We start from the raw sequence: 26,636 nt of genomic DNA on the forward strand, positions 1-26,636 counted from the left end.
CAAGAGAGTAAAGGAGTAAAGTAGATTCTTGGCTTTCTACGATTTCTCTTTCTCATTGTTTCTTAAAGGTATTAAAACAGAGAACTTTTTTTTTTTTTTTTTATGTTCTCAAAGGTTTGACTGTCTCCCGTACAATAATCCCCTTTTTTGGACTATAAAATGATAAATGTTGGAAGATGGAGAAGGCAGCTGGAGAGAAACCGTCTAAAAACAGTCACGCTTTTTTTTTTTTTTTAAAGATTGCAAATACTGCAGCGTAGCAATAAAAAGCTAAATTAATGTACAATGAAGCGCAGAAAAACCAAAACCTAGGGGACTCTAAATGAGCTTATCGGTAATTCTTTCTTGAATATTGGGGTTTTTCGTGATTTCAAGTTTCACCACGGCTGTAACTTTTAAAAAAACTGAAAGGTTCAGTAGTTTCAGTGTTGTTGTTGTTATTTATGGAGGCACTTATCTGAGGTTTAAGACAACAACCAAACCACGTGCAACAAAAACAACCACATGGCAAACGTCAGGAAAGAAGTCGGCTTTGGATTTAAAGCCTTTTTTTTGTGGCCAGTAGCAACAGTTTGGATATTAAGGATGTTTGGATATTCAGGATTATTGTTGTTTGTTCTATTTTACACAACAATGCTCTTATGTTTTGTGTGTTTTGTGGTGTAAGAAGATTCTGCTGCCTGTGTGTAGCTCCCATTTGGTCATTGGCCTCCACCTTTACACAGGTGAGTAGACGGCATTGTGTTTTTGATGGACAGGTAAAATGACAAGTTGGATTGAATTTCAGCTCCGTGCTGCAATGTATTACATCTGTTTAAAATCTTTAAAAATATATAGTTGCCATATTGAGGCAAATATTTTTTCCTTTGACTGATTGAATGTGACGATATAGTTTCACCTCATTTGAAGGAGCGTAAATGTAGCGCCGAGGTAACGTAACTTTCCTAGATCCAAGGCCATATTTATTTATTTTTTTCAGTTATCACCAATTACCGTGCCACCGTGTCAATCCCCCCCCCCCCCCCCCCCCCCCCCCCCCCCCCCCCCCCAAAAAAAAATCGGCATGGCTAAAAAATGTACAGCTACGTCTAATAGCTTAAAAAAACTTAGCCCAATTTTTTTCCCTTTGAGGTTGGTTTTCAATCTTGAAATATGAAGTTGGAGCATATTTAGTGATGGAAACCACCAGAAGTGCTAAAAATACCTCTGCCAGTCTGGTAGCCACGAGGCTCCATCACACACTCATTACCACAAGACCTGAGGTTGGGAGGAGAGGAGGGGATGTGGTCAGGAGAGGCATATAGCGCACGTGTGTGTGTGTGTGTGTGCGCGTGTGTGTGTGTGTTGAAAGGGTTAGCAGCAAAAGAAGGAAGGGAGAGAGAAAGTAAGGGATGTGGTGAAAAAAGAGGAAAAGAGAAGTGGAGAGTGAAAGAAAGGAAGAGGGAACGAGGCGTATGAGGTGTGTGTGTGTGTGTGTGTGTGTGTGTGTGTGTGTGTGTGTGTGTGCCTGTCTGTGTCTGCACAGAGTCAAGAATGGCTGCGGTCAGATACATTAGTATTATATGATATTTCCTATGGTCTCCACGGCATTTCTGAATGACGGCACACATCGCAGCCTACTGGACTATTATTGAAATCTTGCATCACATCATTTCTGAAGAATTTTGCCCCGTTTTGTTTGTCTGGACAAGAAACTCTTTTTTTATATGACCCCCCCCATCCTCCTTTCCTCTCCTCTCGTTCTCTCCGTCCTCCTGCGCACACTTCCAGCCTCCTCCACTCGTCTGATTTATTCCCCCGTTTCTCTGCATCCGTCCCGTCCGTCCGTCTGGTGTTCTCTGTTCCAGCTGCCGAGTCCTGCAGGACCATCAATCCTTCTCCTCAACCCCGTACCGGGCCCTCGTTCAGCACGCGCGCGCGCACACACACACACACACACACCACACACACACACACACACACAGGAAGCCAGAGGGGCAATCTGATCTTTCTGTCGACCTTGGAAGTGAATCATGGCAAATGAAACTTCAGATTTGGGTTCGGAATCAGAAATCAAGACTAACAAGTTGATCTGTGGCCACAACGTGGGTCACGAAAAAACTCTCACTGTTGACAATAGACAGCAGATATGCAGACGACGGCATCTGGATTTGAAGGAAGAGACATATTCAGAAGGTACAAAGTTACATATGGATATGGTTACGTTTTTTCAAATAACATGTGCAAGAATATGAATTTTAATATGAGAAAAACCCATTTCTTTCATTTCAATTAAAACTTTCACTTCCACAATATACATACACATGTTATTCATGCAGGGTCCTCCACTAATTATGCTTCCTCAACCACAAAGTAGCCAATCAGGGACCAAAACCGTGTTGTTTTTTTTCGGCCTTTTCGTGAGTCACATATAAGCGAATGTACATTTTCAGGTGTGTTATAGTCGGTGGTTCAGCGGGAGAAGAAGACTGACCTTGTCGACCTCCGTCATGCCCGAAGCAGATTGTTTGATGGAGGGAGGAAGGGAAGGCGTGTATCTAAATCCAAAGCCAGATTCCCCCCCCCCCCCCCACCCCCCCCCCCCCCCCCCCCCCCCCCCCCCCCCCCCCCCCCCCCCCCCCCCCCCCCCCCCCCCCCCCCCCACAGGAATTTAGAAGTGTGAATTATTTGTGTTTGGACATTTAAACAGCCAATTAAGGGAGTTGTCTGGGTAAACAGTATCGCGGGGTTTCAGGGGGTTTCAGGGGGTTTCAGGGGGTTTCAGGGTCCATATACATGTCAAAGAGTGCCGAGCAGCCCAACGCAAACACATGACATCTGCATACAGAGAGAGAGACGCGGACGTATAGAAAGAGTGAGAGATGAAGTGTGAGACAAGCAGGAACAATAAATAGGCCCAATTAAGTGACAGAGACAGTAAGAACACATTTGAAAACAAAGGGAAAGTGTATGGATATGTTTCTTGGGTGGCCGACGATGTGATAAAGGGGAAAAGATGAGGAGTGAAACAAAGGAGGGAGGTCACATGCAGGACCGGGTGTTGATGCGTGAAGGAGACGAGAGAGGAGGAGGAGGAGGAGGAGGAGGAGGTGAGTAGAGAGTTGAGGTGTTAATATGCTGTTCTGGTTGATCTCAATATCGAAAGATGAGGACATTACGTTATTGTGGAGAAGATCTCGACTTAGCAGCTGTTTAAACATCATATAATTCATAGTTTATTGTGTCTGTTTGAGATATGTTATGCATAGCATTGAGTGTATAGATTAGAGAAAGAGATTCAAACCTTTTCCAGATGAAAAACAGCCAAAAATGATGTTATGCTCTCAAATATAGTTAAAGCTATAGTTCTTATTCTGTAGCATGTAATTTGTTTTGTTTTTTTACAATATTTCCAAGAAGAATTCTTCAGAAGAAACTGGGTATAGTTATAAATCTTTGGACATCTCCTTAAAGAAATGTTCTTCCTGTGGTGGTTTATTTGTGGAAAAGTGCAGTCATGCATGTTGCGCGATTTCATACACATTTAAAAACAAATTAAATAAAGTGCAAAAGGAGAACTACTCACTTTGTGGAAACAGCGTATTCTAAAGAAATAATTATTTTCATGGAATATTGGAATATTAAAAAAACCTTTGACTTCTAGATCTGTGAAGGCCCAGAGAGACAAAATAGACAAATAACCTATTGACCAATGAAATTAAAGGTTGTCATATTGTGATGTCATACGTATAGTTTTAGGAGGAAAATCCATGCATGCCTCAAATGAAAGTATTTGCCTTTTTTTAATGACTTAGATTTTGTTATCGTGTATTTTAACTCGTATATTATTATGTATTAAAACGTCTATATTATTCTGTATTAAAACACCTATCAACCATTCGAGGAGTGGATTGTCGGAGACTAGCTTTTACAGATGTTCAAAGAATCTGCTTTTCAACCCTCCGTCTTATTAGTAACGTGTGAGCTTTGACAGAAGCATGATGTGTGTGTGCTGCGTCAACTCTTAAACGAGCTGTTGTGCAGAAACAGTCATCATTTATTCTGGTAAGTGTTTGCTCATCTCTCTCTCTCTCTCTCTCTCTCTTCCTCTCTCTTCCTCTCTCTCTCTCTTCCTCAAAGACAGTTTGCTCATCTCTTCAGAGACCGACCTGATGTTTTAGACAGAAGGTGAGCGCAAGAGAAGAGACCACGTTGTACTCTCAAGAATGTCGCCCTAACCCTGCCATACCACGTCCCACACACAGACACACACGCACACACACACACACACACACACACACACACGCACACACACATTCCCCCGTCTGAACTTTTGCTCTTGTGCTGCATTCGAAAACCGCAACAAGTGGCCGAACGTACTCACAAACCTAGAAACACAGAACATAGACGTTACGTGTGCACGGCTGGAAAACCACAAAGTGCTAACAACACAACACAACAAAACACAACACAACACAACGCAACACACACGTCTCGCCCATGCAAACACGTGCTCGTTACATAACCGTCTCTTTTTTTTTACGCCCACCGAGGAGGTCAGAGACGGAGAAACACTGAAGACAATGCAATGAAAAGATGATAATTGTTCTTCTATGTTCTCTCAGTTCAAAGAAGCCATTTTGCATCCCGCTCCTTACACATCGTCAGACTCCCCGCAGACCACTAGGCGTAGATTTTGGGGGTTATGCTATTAGTGGCTTATGGAGCCTCGGGCCACAGACGTCTGGATAACTCACTTCTTTTTAACTCCCCCAATTAATTATCCGTCGGCTCAGATCACATCGATTCCAACCACTATATCTTCATTGTGCAATGTTCTTACATATTAAACAATTAAAAAAATTGCGTGCAGCAAACGCAAAAATATTTCATCACAGAATTATTCTTTCCATAATAATATATATGTAGATATCACGTACCAAAAACACACAAATTCCTCATTAATGTATTCCTTTGTGTGCAATATCGGACCAATGTATCCACTGTGCACATTTTAAATAATCTGTTCGATATCAACATTTTATATTCATGTGCAATAATGTGAACCCAACCATTCAGTGCATGTTATCATATAGTTGTAGCTTTTTGTTTTTTTTAAACTTATTTATTATACTTTTACTGGGTGATTACTTATTTATATGTTCTTTATTTATTTCGGATCTGTTTTTTAGTGTTCGTGCACTTTCCACTCTGCTGCTGTAATCCTGCAAACTTCGACTAATATAAGTATTATCTCATCTTATCTTTGCATATGACTGATAAATTGCCCGTTCAAGTATATTTGATCAGACTGCCAGTTATGCCGATAAAAGTGGAATCTGAGAGCACTTTATTGCACAATATTGTAGAGTTTTACAGGCGGTCCATCTCTCAGAAAGACGATGTGAGACGGACTTCACGGAGTCGTTGGAGAGCCGACGGTGTTTGTAGGAAGCTGCCAATTCCATGGACTTCAGATCAGCTTAACAGACATCCTACTGCAGCCTCCGAGGGGAACAACAGTCGGCTGTGATGAGCTGACACTTCCAGTCCCTCAGTGGAAGGCCAAAGAAAACACGGCAGAATGGGAGAGGAGGTGAGGGAGATGGACACGGTAGAAGAAGGCAGGTAAGGAAGGAAGGAAGGTGGATGGATTGATTGATCCGTCAGGTTTTATGGCAGTAATATCATTGAAAAGGAGCTCCTGTTGTTGGAAAATATAGGTTTGGGTTGACAGATATGGACGTCCAGAGACTTCACGAGTGTTCCTCTGAGCTCCTCCACTTGTTGAGGTGCTTCAGGTTGTTGTTTCTGCTGCAGTGAATCAGGAGGACATTAAGAGTAAAGCCGAGGGAGAAGGGGAGAAGTTTCTTTCAACACAACCAAACCACCAAGAGCTTACATTCAACATTTTTGCTGAGACGTGCTTCATTAATCTCTGTAAGCAGATATCTGGAGGCATGAGGGACGCGATTTTGAAATATCGGAAATGTTCTGGTTTCCCATTTGGAGCCCGAGTCGGATTGACCAATCTCCATTTAGCGGGGCTTTTGGTTGCATGCAGGTAATCAGTCCTCGTGTGGAGAGGAAACGAGAGCCAGAACTTGGCCTTGGCCCCCCCAGCCCCCGGTATCCGTTACCACGGGAACCCCAGAAGTCCTGCACGTTGCCCCCAAGAGTGAAATCATCATCAGACCAATAGCCGATACAGGGTTTTAGATTGATGCTTGATGCACTCTACGCCATCTTTCACAGCCTATCCATCTTCATTAGACCAGCTGCTCGCGGTGAGCTAACGCTAGCTAGCCAAGCCTAATATCTTAGCCTTCAAAAGAAAAGGCTTTCTTGCACATCCTCATGCAAACTAATCACAGTGTGTATTGGCAGAAGTGTGCTGCCCTCTGCTGGACAACACTGAAACACTTTGTTGTCTGTTCGGTTAACAGTGTGTCGTGTATTTCACTTCTTCCATATGGTTTGAGGTAAAAACCTGCTCACAGGAATCTTAACGTGAGCATCTCACTACGCCACGTCCGCCTCACTGTGGCCTTCTCACCATTCGTGTCACAAAGTGTGTAAATGTGTGTATATACACACCGGCTGTGTGTATATACGGTGTCAAAAAGGTTTAAATCTGCACTAAATACGGCGCCGCTGTATTTCGTCCCCTATATCTTTCCCCATCTCTCCTTTAAATTTTTTTCCACTGTGGACTTTATTAAAAGGCAGATACACGCGATTAAAAAATAATTGTCATAATGAATGTTTTAACTTTGGCTTAAGCCCCGGCCCTCTAGGCTCTCTATCCAGACGTTGTGGTTTTTACTGATGCTAAGCAGCTCTTGGCATGAGTGTGACTCTGCGATTAGTGCCCCCTTCAAACACTTATGATTCACAGCCTTATGAAAATATTATCAGAGAGGGCCAGCTCTCTGCCTGAGGGGGTCAAGAGGTGGTTTTAATGGTACCGTGGGCTCAGTGTGTTGAAACCGTTCGAGGCCCGCAGCGTTAGCGTTGTCTTAAATCACTCTGAGTGGGTTGGGAATGTGAAGAAAAGCCACGCGAGATATAATCACGTGGAGTAATGTAAACGTGAAAATTAGGCGTAATGCTCGTGGCCAATAAACACATGACATAACTGGAACATGTGGAAATTATTTTAAAAGTTTAAATTATGATGACAAATGGTTTGTTTTTTCAATGTTGTGTATGAGAGGGGGAAAAGCCTGAAATCTCATATATGTTCACATACCACCCCCCATCCCACACACACACACACACACACACCTCCGCTCAGACCTAAATTTCCTGTTAAGTAGTGGTAGGAGGTGTATATGACAGATTTGGCTAGCGGGCTCAATTCAGCTGACAGACGTTTAAATATCAATAAATACTTTGTTCTGCTACGCAGGTGCTCTCTGTTTCCAAGAAGTAATCTATGGCGTGCGGAGGAAAGAAAGAAAAAAAGCCAAAGAATGTTCTAAAAGATATTGCAAAGGTTTTTCCTCACACTATAATCTCATAACAGAGTATACTGCTTTTTCTCTTCTTATTTCCTGCTAAGAGTTGTACGTATCAGCCCACTGGAGTTTGTGGTTATTGGATTTCAATTATTATTATTATTATTATTATTATTATTATTATTATTATTAATAAAAAGTCATCATTTTATTGTCTGTAACCAGTTTATGAAAAAAGTGAAAAAGGGAGATTATATTAGATTTAGATTTTACTTTATTCACCCAGGGGGAAATTACTTGAAGCAGTATAACAAAACATTTGTTTTTACAAATATACAATACAATAGAATAGCAGGGCATATTACATTTAAGAATTTAAATAATAATGAAGGAAATGTCCAAAATAAAAATGAAAGTGACTTTGCTCTTAATATTCCAAACAATGCACACATGACATGTTATTTATTTGTTCTATTATGTGTTCTTAGATAGTGTAAATATGTCTTAACATCTCAGATTCAGCTGAAGGTCAACAGACACAAACACTGACCATCAATTAACGTTCCCTCAGCCACTGTAAGGGCAACACCGCCCCCTGCTGGACCACGAAGAAAATGCACCTGTACTGTAATGAAATGGCCCTCGAGTTGAGTCACTCTTCTGCTTCTTCCTATTGTACTGTGTACATTTAGTCAAATTCAAAATATGGAATATTAGGATAAAATATATGGATTGGTTGATGGTGGAAACCTCAAATGTCAAAAAACCTAATAGCGCCCTGGACACGTCCACATCTGTGCATCCTGCAGAGCGGTGTTACGACCGGAAGATGGCGCCATACTCTCACTTCTGGTTGTGACTGGGCCACGTGACGGTGCTGAAATACAAAATCAAAAGAATGTAAATAGCCAGCAGAACTTGTCTGATTTGATTTGAGTGTTTTCTGTTCTTTAAACAAAAAAGTTATGGGCATGACCTGGAAATTATCATGTTTTCTATTAAAAAAAAAAAGACTAAATGTTATGCGTAAATGCTTTGGTAGCTAGATATAACTATAGTATTCTTTAAAATAACATGACAAACTATATAACATACGAATAATGTTGCATTACACTGAAAGTAAACGGCAATCAGAGATGACGAAATGTCAGACGGGATGTGCGTGTGTTTAAATTGTGCCTTCCTTCCCTCTCGCGCTGCACTGCAGGGATTTCCCATGTTGCACTTGAACGCAGCCTCGGTCACGTATAGGCTCGTTCTCAGACTTTACGTGCACGCGCCACTGTGACGTTAAAAGAGGAAAGGAGATGGGGGGTATTATATAAGAGAGGGATGTAATAGTCTAGAACAATTCATCCTTAATCTAATTGTTATTTAATTAATTAATTAATGTTATTGTATATTGTTATAGCTCCTATACGTGCATGCATATACACCCAGCTAAGCAGCATGAACAGCCTGTCTCCAAAGGAACATGGCATGCTAGTTTCATGACCACTTATATAACAGTGCTGCATCTATCCACATGTACACACACACACACACACACCCCACACACACACACACACACACACACACTGCATCCAACCCATGGAGGCCTGGTTATAAAACACGTGCAGTCAAACAGGACCCTGCACCATGCAGAGTGACCAGCCTACCAGACACATGAATAGTGTGTTGTTTGTTTGTTTGTTTGTTTGTTTGTGTTTTTACTATTGTCATCTACAGCCTACTACAAATAACGGATGTCCAGTATTCCATCACATGCACGTGACAGGGAAAGGGCTTCACCCCTCGTGTTACCATGGCAGCCGCTGAGAGCCCTTGACGTGACTAGGGCCTCGTTCCCAATGGAGCGCAGCAGCGGCAGCAAAAAAGAAAAAAAGGGGGGGGGGAGAGACGTGACGTCACGTCGTCAGGGGCAACCGGGCTCACCCGGGTGCACGTGCCCTGTATAAAAGCGGCAGGCGGCACCGCGGACTGCGCACACAGGACTCGAGAAGCAATCAGCTCCCAAGGTAAGCCTCCGCACCGACTCCCCCACAGTGTTAGCTTAATTAAAGAGGCGCTCGTGCAGGAGAGACACGAGCGAGAGGAACGACGTTAGCTCGAAAGCTAGTTTGTAAAAACGGCCCTTTTGTATGGTACAGGAAGAGGAACGCGAGGAGGAGGAGGAGGAGGAGGAGGAGGAGGAGGAGGATGGGATACGGCCTTGAGGCCCGTGGGGGAGGTCGGTCGTTGTGTAATACCCTCTTGAGTTGTGTCGTTGCATCATGTAGCCGACTTCAAAAAACCCTTAGCATCACACTGACAACGAATGAAGCCATTTTTTGGGGTGGGGGGGTAAATAATCTGAATATATATATATGAGTTCATTCATACTGTCCAAGTCATTCATCTGACACGTAATCGTGTCCTGCTGCATCTTTTGCGGAAGTGGATTAGTCTCCATGTTTGTTTTGTTTTATTATCCCAATACAAAAATGTACATTTCCGCGTTCATCACAGCAGCAACACTATACCATGTTAGCTAGCTACGCAGTTTGAATCTGCAGTTTGAATCTTTCACTCCTCCTTTGTATACGACGCTGCCGAGCCGCAGTGGAGTCGGTTCCCCGGGGGGGTGAGTGAGTTCACGTCGATGGAGGTGGAGACGTGCCGCATGTGATGTGCGTGATGAAGGCTGTCTGCGGGGGGGGGCGCTGCGGTGAATTGGAGCCTCCTCCTCGGCGGCTGTCATCGTGATGCGGGAGCCGAGGACGAAAACACGGGTTAACCTTGGCTTCGTTTAAAAATGTCGGAAGCCTGTGAGCGGCTGCGTCGTGTCGCATTGTTCTGTCGCAGTTTGACTCGACGGACCTGTTGATGGGTTTTATATTTATTTATTTAGTGTAAATCTTCAATATTAAAAACATGTGAGTTCACTTTCTAAAGCTGTGCGTTGGTTGCAACAAGGGTTTAATTAAAACAAACTGGGCCTGTCAACCTTGTTTGGTATTATTGTGCACAAATAGTTCTTATTTAAGTATTAAAAACATAAGTTGTGACGATCCCTCTTTGCTTTTCAGTTGCACTCAGTCGTCTCATGTAGGTGTGGTAGATGCAGCCTTGTCTCACCATTTGAAGGTCGTCCCTCCAGCTGAGGAAGGTCACTGTAGGCCCAGAGCTCCTCTAGTGATGCTGACCAGCTGCTAATCTTCTCTATTCTCAGCTCCATAACGACTGGGAGTCATTTCTCTCGGCTCAGGCTCTGGATGAGTGAACATCACGGATTGTAGTGTAGAAGCTGTATGTGCTGCCAAACCTCAATCATATAGGTTTGGAAAATGGTATTTATTGCAACAAGATCTCCAAATAAAATTAGTCTACTAGTTTCATCAATACATTTGCAGTGGTTAAATGCTAGCTTCATTCATCATGACAGGCTAGTTTTGACCACAGATGTGCCGGCTCTGAGTTGTATATCTTATTTTTAGATTTAGCATGCTCATAATTACTTTTGATATTCATTCTGCTCTTGTAATTGATGCAGATCAGGGTGGATTCTCACAAGTTTCCCACCTAAAGGTAGTGTGGTTGTTTACAGGCTGAAGATGGTACGAGTGTCCCTTCCATTGTGCACTTCAACTTACTTATCAACCCGCCATCTTGTCCAAGATGTGTGCGCAAGAGAGAAGGAACTCCAGAGTGACGCAGCACCTAACTGTAGCCAGTTAAATGCAGTTATTCAAAATTTCATGGTCTCCAGGACGGTGGCAAACGCAGCCTAACAACTGTAAGACTGCACGTAAACTTGGGCGAGGAGGAGGGTGACGGGATCTAAGCTTCAGGAAGGATATCTGTCATCTGCCTGCTGACACAAGCTGGTCGTCGGTGGCTGTGTGTGGTCAAGTGTTTACCTCCTGCAGAGCAGTCGGGTGTCTCTCCTGTTAAATCCTCTGCAGCTTGATATAGCACACCTTTTTACTAATTCATGATTATGTGTGCATGGAGATGTCTTTCTTAACCTGCACTACATACAACCGACTTATCTTTACTAGAGTGTATCTATTTCATGGTTAAAACTGTATAAATTAAGTATCTGATTAATTTAGGTCAATCGTGTGTTTTGCTGCATGTGAACGTCTGTCTCTGTCGGCATGAGACCAGGCCTGCTGAGTAGGACAAGCCACCTGTGGCGCACCTGCCTGGTGAGGCGATTATGTTTTATGGCAGTAAAAAGTGACCATTTCAGTGACACTATATAAAAAAGGGAAGAAGTGGGTATACTGATGCGCAGAAGAAAAGTTCCTGGAGTTCATTTAATTTGTCTGTGTACACCTACGGGTGTGTATAACTGTCACTTATTGTTCAGTCTCTGTATTTTATGTATGCGTTTCACCATAAGGAACCATGGCCTAATTGGATAAGCTGTCTGGCTTGAGCCAATCAATCTACTGCAGTGGAAAAATACTGTAGAGAAAGAGGGTGTGGCAAAGGTTTGAAGAGGGACTGAAAGAAGGCCGGGGGAGTGACTTGGCAGACAGGAAAAGCCAGTCAGAGAGTTCATTCACTCAGTGGGTTGCCTTGGTCTCTCTACAAATTAGACATTCCTGAGACTGAATATACTAGCTTTATCCAAGTTTAGCTTGTACTGTGACTACTTTAGAAAACAGCCCCTCACTTCTATACTGGAAAAAGTAGCCCAAACATTCACATCACCATAAAGACTTTTTTTAAAGTCTGTATGTTAAACGTTATACTGCTGGAAATGTGTATGGCAGTATGTCCGTCGTCCCTAAAACTCCATGGATGTCCATATAAGGGTTTTAGCCTGCAGTCCAAGTGCTAAGACTGTTGACATAACACAGAAAGAAGAAGTTGTGTTGGTGCTTGACCGCAGAAGTGAAATGCTTTGTCATCTCCTTTCCCAATTTAGTTTGTCCAACCGACTATATATAATCTCTTTTTCTCTCTTTAAGATTTTTACCACCTGCTTGCTTAGTCCTTATTTATTTTTTGGGTCATCATTCCCTCCGTGGTCCCTCTGGTGTAGATGTGCACACACACACGGGCATTGCAACCCTGTCCTCCCCCTGTGTTTGTGAGGAAAATGGGGTCACAGCTCAGATGGAGGGCAGGGTTGTGTCAAATGATGAGGGGGGGGCTTAGCACAAAGGGTGGTGAGCTCGGGGAGAAGGAGGTAGGGGCTGAATTTTAATGATTGGTTTTAGTGGTTATGTTGGAGCCAAAAAAGTGTTGAACCAGTGAAGGAATCTGAAGGGCGAAGATATAAATAGAAGTCGATGACAAAATGGAATAAGCCAAACTACTTTTTGAAAGGAGGATGGATGGATGGGCCGATGGCTGAAAAGAGAACTAAGTAACTAATGACTAGCTTCCTCATTAGTGAGGCTTGAACACTATTAAAGTTTCTTCCTGACTGGCCAATTGTCTAAACCAATCAGAAGAGGAGATGGTTGCGCCATCATTTTCTTTTTTTTTTTTTTTGGAGATCCCACTTGTAGGTTCGGTCTGATTTCAGGCTGGGGGGGGGGGTTTGCATGGACTAAGGAAGTGAGATGAGTGAGAAATACCTTCTCTGAGTTGTGTGCATGTTGCCACAGAGTGTTTTTGTGTGTGCTCATTGGTTTCGAGAGCAGTTGGCATTAAAAGTCTACGTCACATGACAATTTTATTGAACCTAGAAACATGAGATGTAACTTTACTGTAGCAGGGATCTAACAAACTGCATGAGGATACATGTCACTACATTTGGAGGCTAAACAGTGGTGCTACAGCAGAGTATACTGGTTTAATTCCATTTATTAATTAATTATAGCTTCAATTAGTTTTTTGGGGGGGGGGGGTGGGGCTGGCCCGTGTATCTCCCTACTCTTTTCCCATTAATTTGCTCACACTTGATGGTCAAAAGTAACTGACATGGAGGAAGGAGTGTCTCATAAGTACATGTTGTGTAATCTGACTCACACACTTGTGTACATGCCCCATCGCACGTTTTCATAGTTTTAACTTGAGCAACTAATTCAAGTCTTTTTGCTTCATGTCCTTATGTGGCTCATTTAGTCTTCTCCCATACCGTCCTCTTGCTTTAGGGACGCAGAATAGCCCACTCTGTTAAAGGTAGTATCATTTGTCAGTTTGGGGGAAACCCAGGGCAACTGTTAGCGTAGCGGTTAGCACGGAGGAAAGAGAGCCAAGCGGTGACCAGGGAAGGAGAGCTCAGGGTTTGTGAATGCACACAAGGTAATGGTGGGAACCAAGAATAAAGGAGAGGAAAGACGTGGAAATGTGAGAACAGCACAGTCATACTGTGTCGTCGTCGTCGTCCCCCCCCCCCCCTCCTTTGGTGACCTTGTATAATGGATGCTAGCAGCAGAACACAAAATGGCTGCTCTACCACGAAGAGGAAGGTACTACAGAAGGACTCAATGGTGCTCAAACACTCTAACAAATGACCCTTTTTAGAAATCTGACAGCTGAGCCTGCGGCAGACTGTTCAATAAATTGATTGTGATTGGTTCCAAGCCACACGGTGCCTCTATTTGTGAATAAATCCAGGTTGAAATTGTTCCAAATGATCTGCTATTGTTCTTGTGTGAGACGGATTTATCCTAATCTTGTGGTCCCCTTTTTTTTTTTTAGTCGCTTTAAATTGCTCCCACAATGCATTTCACCAGATCGACTGGCTGTCTTGCATGCGCCCCGCTGGCTCACACAGACACACGCAACGGATAAGTAGATTACTGTAGTCTAAAATGACCACCAACCAGTCTCAAGGACGATCTGCTTTGCCCTGACTTCCTCTACCTGCGCCTGCCACACGCACACGTTAGCTGCTGGTCAGGCTAGCACCTGGTCAGTCGTTTACCTGTTCACCTGTATGAGTAAGTGTTTGAACACACAAATAAAGCCTAAAGGACTCTTAAGTTCTGTGTTTTAGCTGTTGGGTCTAATATAATCAATTGCAGTTTCAGGGGGGTTTATTCGGTGTCAAAAGGCAAAGGATTTTGGAAGCTAAATGCATGTCCCGACAATGACAGGTGCAGGACGGCAAAGGAGAGCGAGGAAGAGGTGGAAGGTTGGAAGATGAAGGTGCGGAGACGCATTTTGTAGAAACGAGGGTGGAAAAGTAGGAGGCGCTGGATCGGGAGCACGGAAACTGAGGAAAAGGAGGTCACATAGTTGAGTCGAGGCCAGAGGCTTCCTCTTTGTTCACTCTGCATACAAGTCTGTTTGTTGCCTACATTACCCCCCCCTCCCTCCATTGTTTTCTAAACGTGTCCCTGCGTGATGTAGCACGCATCCATTCCTGCAACATGAAATTTCACTGCCTGTATTTTTCCGTCACTGACGACAAACGCAACCGCACACTTTCACACCTAAGGTCTGGATTTCTAACTTTACCACCTGGGTGTTTCACCCTTCTTTTTTTTTTTAAGTGCAAATATCTACTGTTAAGCTACTGCTCCAGTCATGTTTTTAACATTGCTGTACAGACCTTATAGTAAAATAATGTGTTCCACAGGTCATTTTCATGTCTCAGTCCAAACACTCGCGTGAAAAGGAAAGTGTGCGTTTGCTGTCACATTGTTAAACTCCAGTAATCTGCTGTACAGGACACTTTTAGCTGAGATTGGATGCATTTTCACGTTATCGATCAGTAGCTGTACAGTTTTAGTCTTTCTAATGTCTTTTTGTTTTTTTTCTTTTCTCTCCCAGTTAACTAAATCTCCCCCCAAGCAGCAACAGCAGCCATGTCAGACCTCTGCGTTGGAATCAATGGGTGAGTTAAAACGCACACATGCAATGTCGGATGCGTATTTTGGCAACAGTTTGTGATGAGGGGTGAAAATGGAGCTGCAGGACTATAGGCTTGTTACAGGGACATGAGATCAGTTTGAGGCTCTGTTTGAAGGATGCATGTGAGGTCCCAAACCGGGTATTATTAACCCCCCCCCCCCCCCCTCCCCCCCCCCTCCTCTCCTGCAGGTTCGGTCGTATTGGCCGTCTGGTCCTGAGGGCTTGCCTCCAGAAAGGCATCAACGTTGTGGCCATCAATGACCCCTTCATTGACTTGGAGTACATGGTGAGACGCATGCTCGCTCGCAAATGGAACATTTCTTTAAATCCCTAGCATCCGTTGTCTGAACGGCCCCAATTGCTTCCTTTTTATGAGTTTCCTGATCTCGTTTCCCCCTCCTTTAGGTCTACATGTTCAAGTATGACTCCACCCACGGCCGTTACAATGGCGAGGTCTCCCAAGAAGGGGGCAAGCTCATCGTCGATGACCACAAAATCTCTGTGTTCCAGTGGTAAGTGACGGATTATCAGCATTGTTGATGTACACAAGCTTAAGTGATAACAACTGATTTATTATGAGGCATTATTTCATTAGAGCAGCTTCAGAACCATTTTAATCTGTCAGAGGCAGCCATCTAAGAGCTCAGTTTGAAGTAGAGGTATTTTAATGCCAGTCTTACCCCCCTGGTCTTTAGGATAGACTGTTGCAATGGAAACGGTGGGTTTGTGCTGACTCTGGGCTTACTCGTATAGCTGCCCCCCCCCCCCCCCCCCCCTCCCCCTCCCCCTTTGTCCACATCCGTTTTACCAGCCGTTGTTTTAGTCCTTTCAGTTATGGCGCCTCCTCTCTGCAAAAGGCAACACCAACAGAAAGGCGTGTTGTAGAAGCAACATTCCTCTTCCTTTTTGAGCACTGACTAATTGTGAGGTTAGCCCTCACGACTCTCCAGCTGAATGTAACTTGCTCACTCTGTCTTTTACTTGTCAATGTCTAGTTTAAGAACCACTAAATGTCCGCGGTGAACATTAATCTGACTGCGTTTCTCTGATCTCTAGTATGAAGCCACAAGAGATCCCCTGGGGCAAGGCCGGAGCCAAGTATGTCGTCGAGTCCACCGGAGTCTTCCTCAGTGTGGAGAAGGCCTCCGTACGTACCCGCGCACACTTGATTCACATGTGCCGATACACAGGCTGCCGTCTGCTCTCTAACCCGTGACCTCTTCCCGTCCCGATCGCAGTCTCACATCCAGGGCGGCGCACAGCGTGTGGTCGTTTCCGCCCCCTCACCCGACGCCCCAATGTTTGTCATGGGAGTGAACGAGGACAAATACGACCCCTCCTCCATGACCATTGTCAGGTAACGCACCTTTTTGGTTTTTGGACATGCATTCACGCTGTGTTTTTTTTTTTTTTTGTATTTTGAAGTGTTCCTACATTTGTCTGATGGTTAATGACCATGTCTGTCTTTCTGTTGACAGCAATGCCTCCTGCACCACCAACTGCCTGGCCCCCCTCGCCAAAGTCATCAATGATAACTTTGGCATTGATGAGGCTCTCATGGTAAATATTTGTGTACTTTCATACTGTGTTTGCACGTTGTGCTCCTGGAGCTGCCGTTTTGTGTAATACGACACTCTTTCCCCCGGTAGACTACAGTCCACGCCTACACAGCCACCCAAAAGACGGTGGACGGTCCCAGCGCCAAGGCCTGGCGTGATGGCCGCGGCGCCCACCAGAACATCATTCCAGCCTCCACCGGTGCCGCCAAGGCAGTGGGCAAAGTCATCCCCGAGCTCAACGGGTACGTACGACCGCCACATCTGCAGATTGTACCTCGGCGCTTAAAGAGAAACGGGTGGCGCCAAAGGTCCAATATCTCTCTGTTCTGTCCGCTCTCTAGCAAGCTGACCGGCATGGCGTTCAGGGTGCCGGTGGCCGACGTGTCCGTGGTGGACCTGACGTGCCGTCTGACCAAGCCTGCGTCTTACGCTCAAATTAAGGAAGCCTGCAAGAAGGCCGCCCACGGACCCCTGAAGGGAATTCTCGGTTACACCGAGGACCAGGTAACGCCCCATCGTGTGTGTGTGTGTAAAGCAAACGCATCGCTAGTAATGATGCCAAAAAATAGACATTAAATGGCTGTGATGAGTTGCAGACGCGGTATCTGGGTACACAGCATTATACCTCACCTTTTTTTTTTTTTTGTGTGTTTGCAGGTGGTGTCCTCTGACTTCATCGGTGACACCCACTCCTCCATCTTCGATGCTTGTGCCGGCATCTCCCTCAACGACAACTTTGTCAAGCTCATTTCCTGGTTAGTTTTCAAATGTTTTCAAACAGGAAGTGAGGCAATGCAGTTTTTATCTCTTCAAAACTAAACCATGACTTTCTCTTTTTTTCTTTTTTTTTTGCCTTCTCTCTCTCTCCAGGTATGATAACGAGTTTGGCTACAGCCACCGTGTTGCCGACCTGCTGCTGTACATGCACTCCAAGGAGTAGGCACTTCCTGTCCAGAAAGGAAGTCCAGAAAGGGACCACCCCAACTCCCCCTACACCCTCTTCTCTTTCACACACAGGCGCCACCCATAGCCGAGTCACAGCATCACAGCTCTACCACAGTATACGTAGGCAGCAGCCACCGTGTGTTCGAGTGTTCTGAGTTCATCTTGTTTTTTCCTTTAATGACTATCGGTCGGTGACAGTCTTTGTGTCCGTTGTGCCCCCTCTCCCCCCCCCCCCCCCCCCCCCCCCCCCCCCCACCCCCCCCCCCCCCCCCCCCCCCCCCCCCCCCCCCCCCCCCCCCCCCCCCCCCCCCCCCCCCCCCCCCCCCCCCCCCCCCCCCCCCCCCCCCCCCCCCCCCCCCCCCCCCCCCCCCCCCCCCCCCCCCCCCCCCCCCCCCCCCCCCCCCCCCCCTCCCCTCCCACTTTAGATGTGTCCTTATGGCTCAGTGCTATGGTAACTACTGTATCCATCCCCCTGTTGTGTGTTCTAAAAGCGTAATTGCCAGTGGAAAAGAGGACGCTGGGAGGCAGAGATACTTGCAACTCCGCTGAAGAGTGTTGAAACGAAAAAATAAAATCTGAGAACCTCAAACTGTCACGTTTTCCTGTATTTTTTTTTTTTTGGAGGGGGGGGGAGGGGGGTTGTGTACTATGGCGCCTTGAAACTGAAATGTAGAAAAGGTTTGGAAAAATACAAAATATAACTGAATACATTTCAAATTAAATAATTAACATGGAGCACTAACTTTGAATTAATTATAGGTGGACAAAAGAGTTTTGTGAATAATTTGAACCTTCAGAAGAGCAACCAAGGAGGATAATGTGCAATAGATGTATACATAATGGTTATAACACGTTCAATGCATATGATTGTTGCATGAGGAATGTACAACTACCAAAAATAACAGCAGGTGATATAGTATAACGATCATAGCAGTATTTGGCAATGCAATAAATGAATCCACTGGTACCCTACTCACCATGTCCTCTTAGTCTCTGGTGGTGGCGAAGAATGAGCCACCTGTTGCCTAGGTTACTGCAGCAGGACGGAGGTTGTATCCTAATGCTTCAGCTTTGTTCCTGTCTCGGCCAAGTAACTCTAAAAAGGTGCCACCGAATGTTTTACTGAACGTGTACACTGCACTATAGGAACGACATGTCCCAGGTCCATTGAACTATAACAACATGGATATTTACTAACATTCTGTTTTAATAAGAGGCGAGAGGAGTCGGGTGACCAGAGGTCAGTCCAAGGATGTGGTCAACATGATGTCGCCTGAATAAAAAGATTTAAATCCTCTAATTTGCCTGCTGCCGGATTTCCATCATGCATGCATGGAGACGGGACAGTTTTGAATGAGGAACATTTGAATTTAGGCTCAGAGTCCGAGGCGCGGGACTTCATTTGGTTCCACTTTGGGTTTTTTCCGAGTCACTGGTTTTTAATTGTGCTGCGAAAGCAAATTGAAGCATTTTTTTTTTTAACCTCTCCACCTTTTGAGTGTTTCTGACCACTTATTTTCTTGACTTTTTAAGCTAAAGTATAGCACGCACGCTCAGTAGATCCGCTGGTTGTCTCTTTATAAAAATAGAGATTTCACTTATAGCTTGAGAATAAAAACGAATGAAAGGCAGTCGGGTACAAAGAGAGGAGGAGAGGCATGGAGGAAGAAAGACGACTGATAGAAAAGATTGATCCGACATACACATGTTCTCTCATTATCCTAAACACATAACTTTATAATTGTCATTCACATTGCTGCATTCTGACATTTAGAATTAAGATGGTACCAATACCCCTCTGAGCCCTGCAGTTTGACTCACTGTGGTCCTTCTGGATGGCTTCGTGGAATTATTCGATGGTTTATATTAAAACTTTGTCTCTTTTTTTCCAGAATGTGTGGTCAAATGTACATTTATTGACCCTTCAAGGTGATTGGGTTGATTCAGAGAGTAATGGAGGCCTGTGTAGTCAGCCCATTATAAACCATACTGACATTAACATCACACCACTTTGTAATTCATGATATAAGTTCAGTTTTTCTCCTAGAACACAAATATGTGGATACATCTTTTTACAAATCAAATCAGCTTTTTTTTCTTCTCCTGTAAAATTAGCTCAACCACTCACCAAATGTTATCAAACATGACGCATCTTCTCCCTCTTAATTTTAAAGTATAATAATACAATTACAAAGAGTGTTATCAGGACATTAAACCGTGGACTGGCGTGGAGAGGTCCTAAGGTGTGTCAGTGTGGGAGGGACCAGGTAGATGCTATAAGAACCTAACGGTCCTGCCGACAGACGGACTTTACGCGTTGGACTCGACATGGAGACCGGACCGGGCGCGCGCGCCCTGCTCACGTTCTCCCTCCTGCTCGTCGCCGCTCGCTGCGCGGACGCGTTCACCATCCACATGACAGCCCGCTGCCCAGCCGAGAGCAAGAGCTGGTCCGAGGCGAGGCTGTACTGCCAGAAGAACCACCGCGACCTGGCCACCTGGGACATGGTGAGCGGCTCCGAGGTGGCTCAGGCGCTGCAGAGCGCGGAGGTCGAACACGCCTGGATCGGTCTGCGCAGAGACCCCGAGAACGAAGACGCGTGGAAGTGGATCAACCTGACGTGAGTGTCTTTAGGGCCCGTTTCAATATCACAAAAAAAACAAAAACTGTAAACAAGGCCAACTGCAGTTGCTTAACACGAGCTATACCATCCGTTTGCTTTCCTTTAGAAGTGGAGAGGGGGTCTCGGGGGAAGACCTCTCCAATAGAACCGAGTGGGCCGCAGGACAGCAGAGCGCACACTGCGCAATAATGACATCAGATTCAACGTGGCAGAGTGTGAAGTGTGTCTCCAACTATCGTTACAACTGCCAAAACCAGACTGGTATGCGACTGTACTCTTTGTTTCTCCACACCTGGTACGCGTCTGTGCCCTGTTATGGGTGGAGTGGTTATAAGCTTGTCACAATCACCGCAGAGACCTCAGTTACATATATATACACCGGCTGGATCGGACTGTACAGAAGTGCCGGCGACAGCTGGAAGTGGATATCAGGTGATACTTCCGACTACAGGAACTGGGCCCCCGGAGAGCCCATCACCTCGGACTGCGGCTCTTTCGACCTCGGCAGCGCACAGTGGAACAGCAAAGTGTGCTCCGAGGAGCAGCGGTTCGCCTGCTACGACGACAACGTGGTGGTGGTGGCCGAGAACAAGACGTGGGAAGGCGCCCTGAGCCACTGCAGGAGCATGCAGAGCCGGTGTGAGGACACCAAGAACCCCTGCAGATACCGATACGACCTCCTGAGCCTGGAGCTCCCCTCGGACTACAGCTACGTCAGAAGCCGGCTCTTCGGGGCCGAGACCGACGAGGTTTGAGTGGAGGGGGTTAATTACACATGAGCACTGGTCTGGAGTTGGACATTAATTAATTAATGTTGTGTTCTTCTTTTTCTTACGGATATAGTGACCCTTGCGAAGCGATGCTTGCAACATGCAAGTTATTGTTCCTTATCTCATCTTAATAATAATCATTATTTTGATTAGAAAGTCCCCAATAAGGAATAATAAGTCAACTTTAAAAACGTTGGAGGTTTTCAAACCGTAATAATTAATTTCAAGATATAATAAGGAAATATATGTATTAATTTTAAATTTTAAATAGATTTTAGTAAATAATTTTAAAGCAAATTAATTTATTATTAAAACCGATTGTTCCTTACCTCATAATCATTATCTTTTTATTAGAAAGTCCGCAATAAGGAATAATAAGTCAACTTTAAAAACGTTGGAGGTTTTCAACCCTTAATAATTCATTTCAAGATATAGAATAAGGAAATATATGACAGATTTTAGTTAATAATTTTAAAACAAATTAATTTATTATTCAAAATGAAAACGGCTCTTTTAAATGAATCTATTGATACACTATACTCATTAAACACTAAAGTTGACCCATAGGCTCCCATTTCGAGGGCAATTGTTGAATAGATGTTTCACTCGTGACGGTTACGCAACTTTAATTTCCATAGGGTTATTAAATTACACCATTTATTAGATTTTTGCAAACTCCTTTGACACTCACAGCTCGCCTTGTGTCCTCCCAGGTTTGGACCAGCCTCCGCTTCTTGGGAGGAGAGTGGTGGTGGGCGGATGGCCAGAAGCTGGAGGACCAGGGGACCCTGCCGGACTGCCCGTCCCCGGGGGAATACTGTGGTGTCCTGTCCAAAAACAACACCGACAACTGGATCACCAGGGACTGCGCGGAGCGACGAAACTTCGTCTGCTATAAAGAAAAATACTTTCTCATGCCGGAGCAACCGAGCTGATCGCATGGGCTGTTATAGTTTAGGGGTTTTTTTAGCCTTTTTAATGCTTCTTTATCAATGTCTGTTCTATTTCTAAACTCTCTCAATAACAGAGTGGTCTAGATTTAATATGGAAATTGTGTATTTCCTGGTTTATTTATAGCCAAAGAGTGAGAAAGAATTAGAGGGTGTGAGGATGACCTTTGACCTTTATCAAAAACAGATGTGTTTTTTAGCGGTTTATAGATGCTTGTGTTATCTGTAGTGTAAACATTCAAATGTTTGCCCAACTATTCATTCAAACTCATCATTAAATGAAATCACGACTTGCTCCAGGTGCATTCCTGCAGTGCTAAATGTTTTAAATTAAAAAACCTTATATTGCCTCGTGTATCGTGGTTGCATGTTTATTTTTTCAAAATACTTAAAGTGTACTTAAAGTGTATCCTTAATTCTAATCTATATAGTAATTATAATCTATATAGTACACTTACAAGAGGTGTTTGGTTTCTGACATACTGTTTTCATCATTTGGGATGTTGGAGCTTCCTGAAGGTAAAACATATTAACCAAGATGTATTAATGATAATAACTGACTCCCACTTTGTGTGTGTGTGTGTGTAAGTGTGTGTGTGCTTGTGTCTGTAAGTGTGTGTAAGTGTGTGTGTGCTTGTGTGTGCGTGTTTGAGCTATGTGGAACTCATGAAACCTCTACTGGGTGTAGTCGGACGCATTTGGAGGTTGAACCGACCCGACTTCCGTTTGTCATTAGACGAGCCCGCAGCACAGCCTGCCTCCTTTCAGCTCTTCTACCGCAGTAAGTGCCGACACCGAACGGCTCCGTTTCACGGTAGCTGCCGTGCGGTTTTAAATGGCGACTTTAATAAAGACTAAAGCTTTAAAGTGAAACACGACGGAGATTAACGTGACAACGCGTCGACAGGACGGTGACGTTAGTTTAGCTAACAGCCAGCTTACGTCCAGATTATTCATTTCCTCGCTGACTTTTACGTTGTTTAGCTTAATAGCTATGTAAATTAAAACATAAAGATAAAACTCATAAAGCTAGCATGTTTTACTTTACTATGACAGACTGTAAATCCGCCTGTTGGCCTGTTTGTATCGATGTGGCTCCAGCGGGCCACCGTACGTGACTGATAATGACTAAAAAGGAGGAAATGTAGTAGTAGTAGTTGTTGTTGTTGTTGTTGTTGAGTAGGCATAAACATGTAAAATCAAGAAGTAAACAAAGTAATGAATGTGTCTACAAATGATGGTCACACACGTGTGTCGTTTTGGGGATGTCAGTTGGTCCAAACAATACATTGTTTTCTCTCATTGACCTCTTAAGAAGTTGTGTATTTAACTACTTTTTACATAAATAAATAAAAAACGTGTCCTGTTGTATCAACAGTCTGGTGAGTCGTATCTCCTTCATCCCTCTTTCTCTCCAGGGAGCCGAGTTGTGTGACCAGACACCATGACGCTGTTTCACTTCGGGAACTGCTTCGCCCTGGCCTATTTCCCTTACTTTATAACATACAAGTGCAGTGGCCTGTGAGTGTTTTGAATGAACCTGTTTCTCTTGAATTTGTTCCCACCACCGTTATCGCACCGAAGTCTTAAAAGCACTGTGTCCCAAATTACCAAATTCCTTATTTTTTTTTACATTTCCCTTTGGTGTTTAGTTCAGAGTACAATGCCTTCTGGAGATGCGTCCAGGCTGGAGCGACCTACCTGTTTGTCCAACTCTGTAAGGTGAGTGAGCTCTTCACCCATCATCGTAACACTGAGCAGGGGAGATCGCATCACAAGCACAAAACTATGCTGTCATTTTGTGTTTTTTGGAGGGCGTAAACTGGAGTTTTTCTATGCGTTTTCAGATGCTGTTCCTCGCTACATTTTTCCCCACGTGGGAAGGAGGAGCTGGAGTTTATGACTTTATCGGGGTGAGTGTTGTGACTTCCTCACAGGTATTATAATTAAATATACAGCGCGAGCCGTTGTATAATGCGGTTGGGTTTTGTTTTCCAGGAATTTATGAAGGCCACAGTGGACCTGGCGGACCTGTTGGGGCTCCACCTTGTGATGTCCCGTAACGCCGGTAAAGGGGAGTACAAGATCATGGTGGCTGCCATGGGCTGGGCTACGGCCGAACTCGTGATGTCCAGGTGAGCAGAAGAAACTTCAGCTTCTCGTCGTCGAAACTAAATTAGAAGCGATGAATCTCACTGTCGGTGTCCCGTTTATGGCCCTCCAGGTGTCTCCCTCTGTGGGTGGGAGCCAGAGGGATTGAGTTTGACTGGAAGTACATCCAGATGAGCTTTGACTCTAACATCAGTTTGGTGAGTAACTGTCCTCTTCTGCTTTCTCACTATTCCACTACATCTGTATTTTCAAATAGTCTGTCCTTGACCTTCGTTCTCCATGTTGTCTTTGATGTCAGCCTCTTTTTTTTCTTCTCATCTCCTTCCTGTGATTTCAGAGAGGCTGTCCCATTAAAAAAATTATGGGACTCTGAGACCTAAGTTTGTAAAAAGAAAATGAAGTGTTAGTTGATTTTTCCGTGTTTTATAGGTGCATTACATCGCCATGGCAGCAGTGGTGTGGATGTTCACGCGATATGACCTCCCTAAGAGCTTCAGGCTTCCTGTCACTGTGCTGCTGGCTCTCTGTGTCTACAAGGCCTTCTTGATGGAGTAAGTGTGACGTGTGCAGTACACGCAAAAGAGTTCAGAGAGTATTAATTTTCTCTTATTGATCTTATCTTTGGACGAAACTCAAGATATGCACATTTCCCAAAAAAAGGTATTTGTTTAAAGTAAAAAGTCAGTTTGGGTTTGATTTGACCGCCTGTGTGGTGGCTGCACTTTATTTTGTGAACCACAGGATGGCAATAGCATGAGCAATAAAACTGATTGCACAACATGTGAATAGCGAAATACAAGTGTAAATAAACTACAAATTTCTTGCGTCACTTGATGTACTTAAATTATGTTAAAACACACATTGTTTTCCCTATTTTGCTAGTTTTAAATTGTATTGTTGGCACACATTGCTAATTAAATCAAAGAGATCAATAGGAGGAGGAGTGGAGCATTTAATGAATCCTTTGTGTTGTTGGTGGCTGGAAGAGACCGTATATTATAAAGTAAATACATGCCTGTTTACTTGTTTTGCTTTATTTACGGATGCATCATCAAGCGGAAGAGAGGGGGGTCTCTAAAGTCTCTGACGGATGGTTTTCTTGTGTCCCTCCCCGTCTGGCCTTCAGGTTGTTCGTCCACGTCTTCCTGCTGGGCAGTTGGACCGTGTTGTTGGTGAAAGCCGTGCTGACCGGCGCCATCTCTCTCTGCTCCCTGTTTCTCTTCGTCACTCTGGTCCACAGCAACTAAAGTACACGTCGGCGCCCTGGATTTAGCCCGCAACGGTCTCTCGCGGTCCAGACCGGACCTGGGTTGTCATAAATCTGAAGCCCTGATACGAGTATCACCGTAAAAACATCAAAGACTACTCAAAAAAAAGAGGTGCTTGTTAATATTGAGTATCGGTGACTGATCTGACGTTTTAAAACAAGGCTAAGCTAGCGCCTGGTGAGCTAACCACTTCTTATCCAGATTGATGGAAGACCCTGGAGCTTAGTTTGTTGTCAGTCCCCCAGTTAAAGCCGCAGGTTGAGTGGCGACACCAGGAAACGTCTAATATGATCGCTGTGTTGGTTTTTTTGTCGAGAGGTGAATTTTGTACCAGAACCGCCACAGATGTATAAACTTCTTTTCTATGTGTCGTCCGATGAGCCAGTGTGTAAACGCTCTTAGATCGTCAAGTGAATTCATGACCGTGATAGTTAATTGTGTGCCCGCCAATTTATTTATAAACAATTTAATATTAGAAATTAAAACATAACCGTAGCAAGATTGTTTTTCAATTTTTTTTGTATTAAAGATTTAAAAACATTTAATTAAAAGAAAAGCAGATCCGCTGACTGAATAAACTGAAGTCCTGTCAGCATTATGACCACATCATGTTGAATTGTAAGCATGTTTTGTGATTTCTACATTAAATTCAATAACTACATCTTTGTCTTCTCTTCCTCTCATATTTACAAAAGTAATTATTTTTTTTTTAAACCTGGAAATCTATCACCTGAGCACCGCTCTGTATCTTAATACAACTCAAAATAAATCAACAACTCTGCATCCGATAGAGGACCGGCTTTATTGTCACGCTCAGGTATGAGTTTATTCTATTCTGACACGTAATTGCAGATTACAACATTTAGCAATATACAAATAATCTTTTAGAATATTCTTAGGTATGGGGCTACCACCACAGGTAATCGTTAGACCGTGACTAGCATTGTTAACTAGCTTATAGCATCTTTCTCCAAACCATTTGCTTACTTTTGGCTGGCTAACACTCATTTAAAAACACACACATCTCCAAATCATATTAAAACCTTACAGAACACTCGCATTAGATCATAAAACATGAGCATCTTCATGCTCAGTCCAGAGCCACCTTCTCCTTTGTGGATCCACAGCAGCACCAACAGCGCCATCTACTGACGCGATAGTGTACT

At 44.1% G+C, this 26,636-nt stretch overlaps 2 protein-coding genes across 3 annotated transcripts; both read left to right on the forward strand.

The window, feature by feature from the left end:
* Positions 1-9,384: 9,384 nt before the first annotated feature.
* Positions 9,385-18,338, forward strand: gapdhs (glyceraldehyde-3-phosphate dehydrogenase, spermatogenic). The gene is made up of 11 exons (XM_034552999.1): positions 9,385-9,457; positions 15,162-15,225; positions 15,432-15,528; positions 15,648-15,754; positions 16,299-16,389; positions 16,481-16,599; positions 16,721-16,802; positions 16,892-17,043; positions 17,143-17,305; positions 17,459-17,556; positions 17,672-18,338. The coding sequence occupies exons 2-11, from the start codon at positions 15,197-15,199 to the stop codon at positions 17,739-17,741; spliced, it is 1,008 nt and encodes a 335-aa protein (XP_034408890.1). The 5' UTR covers positions 9,385-9,457; positions 15,162-15,196; the 3' UTR covers positions 17,742-18,338.
* A 1,719-nt stretch (positions 18,339-20,057) lies between these two features.
* On the forward strand, positions 20,058-26,131 carry tmem147 (transmembrane protein 147). Of its 2 annotated transcripts, none has more exons than XR_004611270.1 (10): positions 20,058-20,367; positions 20,477-21,119; positions 21,854-22,871; positions 23,509-23,611; positions 23,743-23,812; positions 23,938-24,003; positions 24,089-24,225; positions 24,315-24,399; positions 24,632-24,753; positions 25,329-26,131. XR_004611270.1 is itself a non-coding variant. In XM_034554388.1 (10 exons), the coding sequence occupies exons 4-10, from the start codon at positions 23,535-23,537 to the stop codon at positions 25,447-25,449; spliced, it is 678 nt and encodes a 225-aa protein (XP_034410279.1). In that variant the 5' UTR covers positions 20,153-20,367; positions 20,477-21,119; positions 21,854-22,871; positions 23,509-23,534; the 3' UTR covers positions 25,450-26,131. The 2 variants fall into 2 exon arrangements, 1 of the variants encoding a protein (XP_034410279.1); XM_034554388.1 differs by having other exon boundaries at positions 20,153-20,367.
* The last annotated feature ends 505 nt before the right edge of the window (positions 26,132-26,636 follow it).

Source organism: Cyclopterus lumpus, chromosome 16 (genome assembly GCF_009769545.1).
Source record: "Cyclopterus lumpus isolate fCycLum1 chromosome 16, fCycLum1.pri, whole genome shotgun sequence".
Lineage (NCBI taxonomy): Eukaryota > Metazoa > Chordata > Actinopteri > Perciformes > Cyclopteridae > Cyclopterus > Cyclopterus lumpus.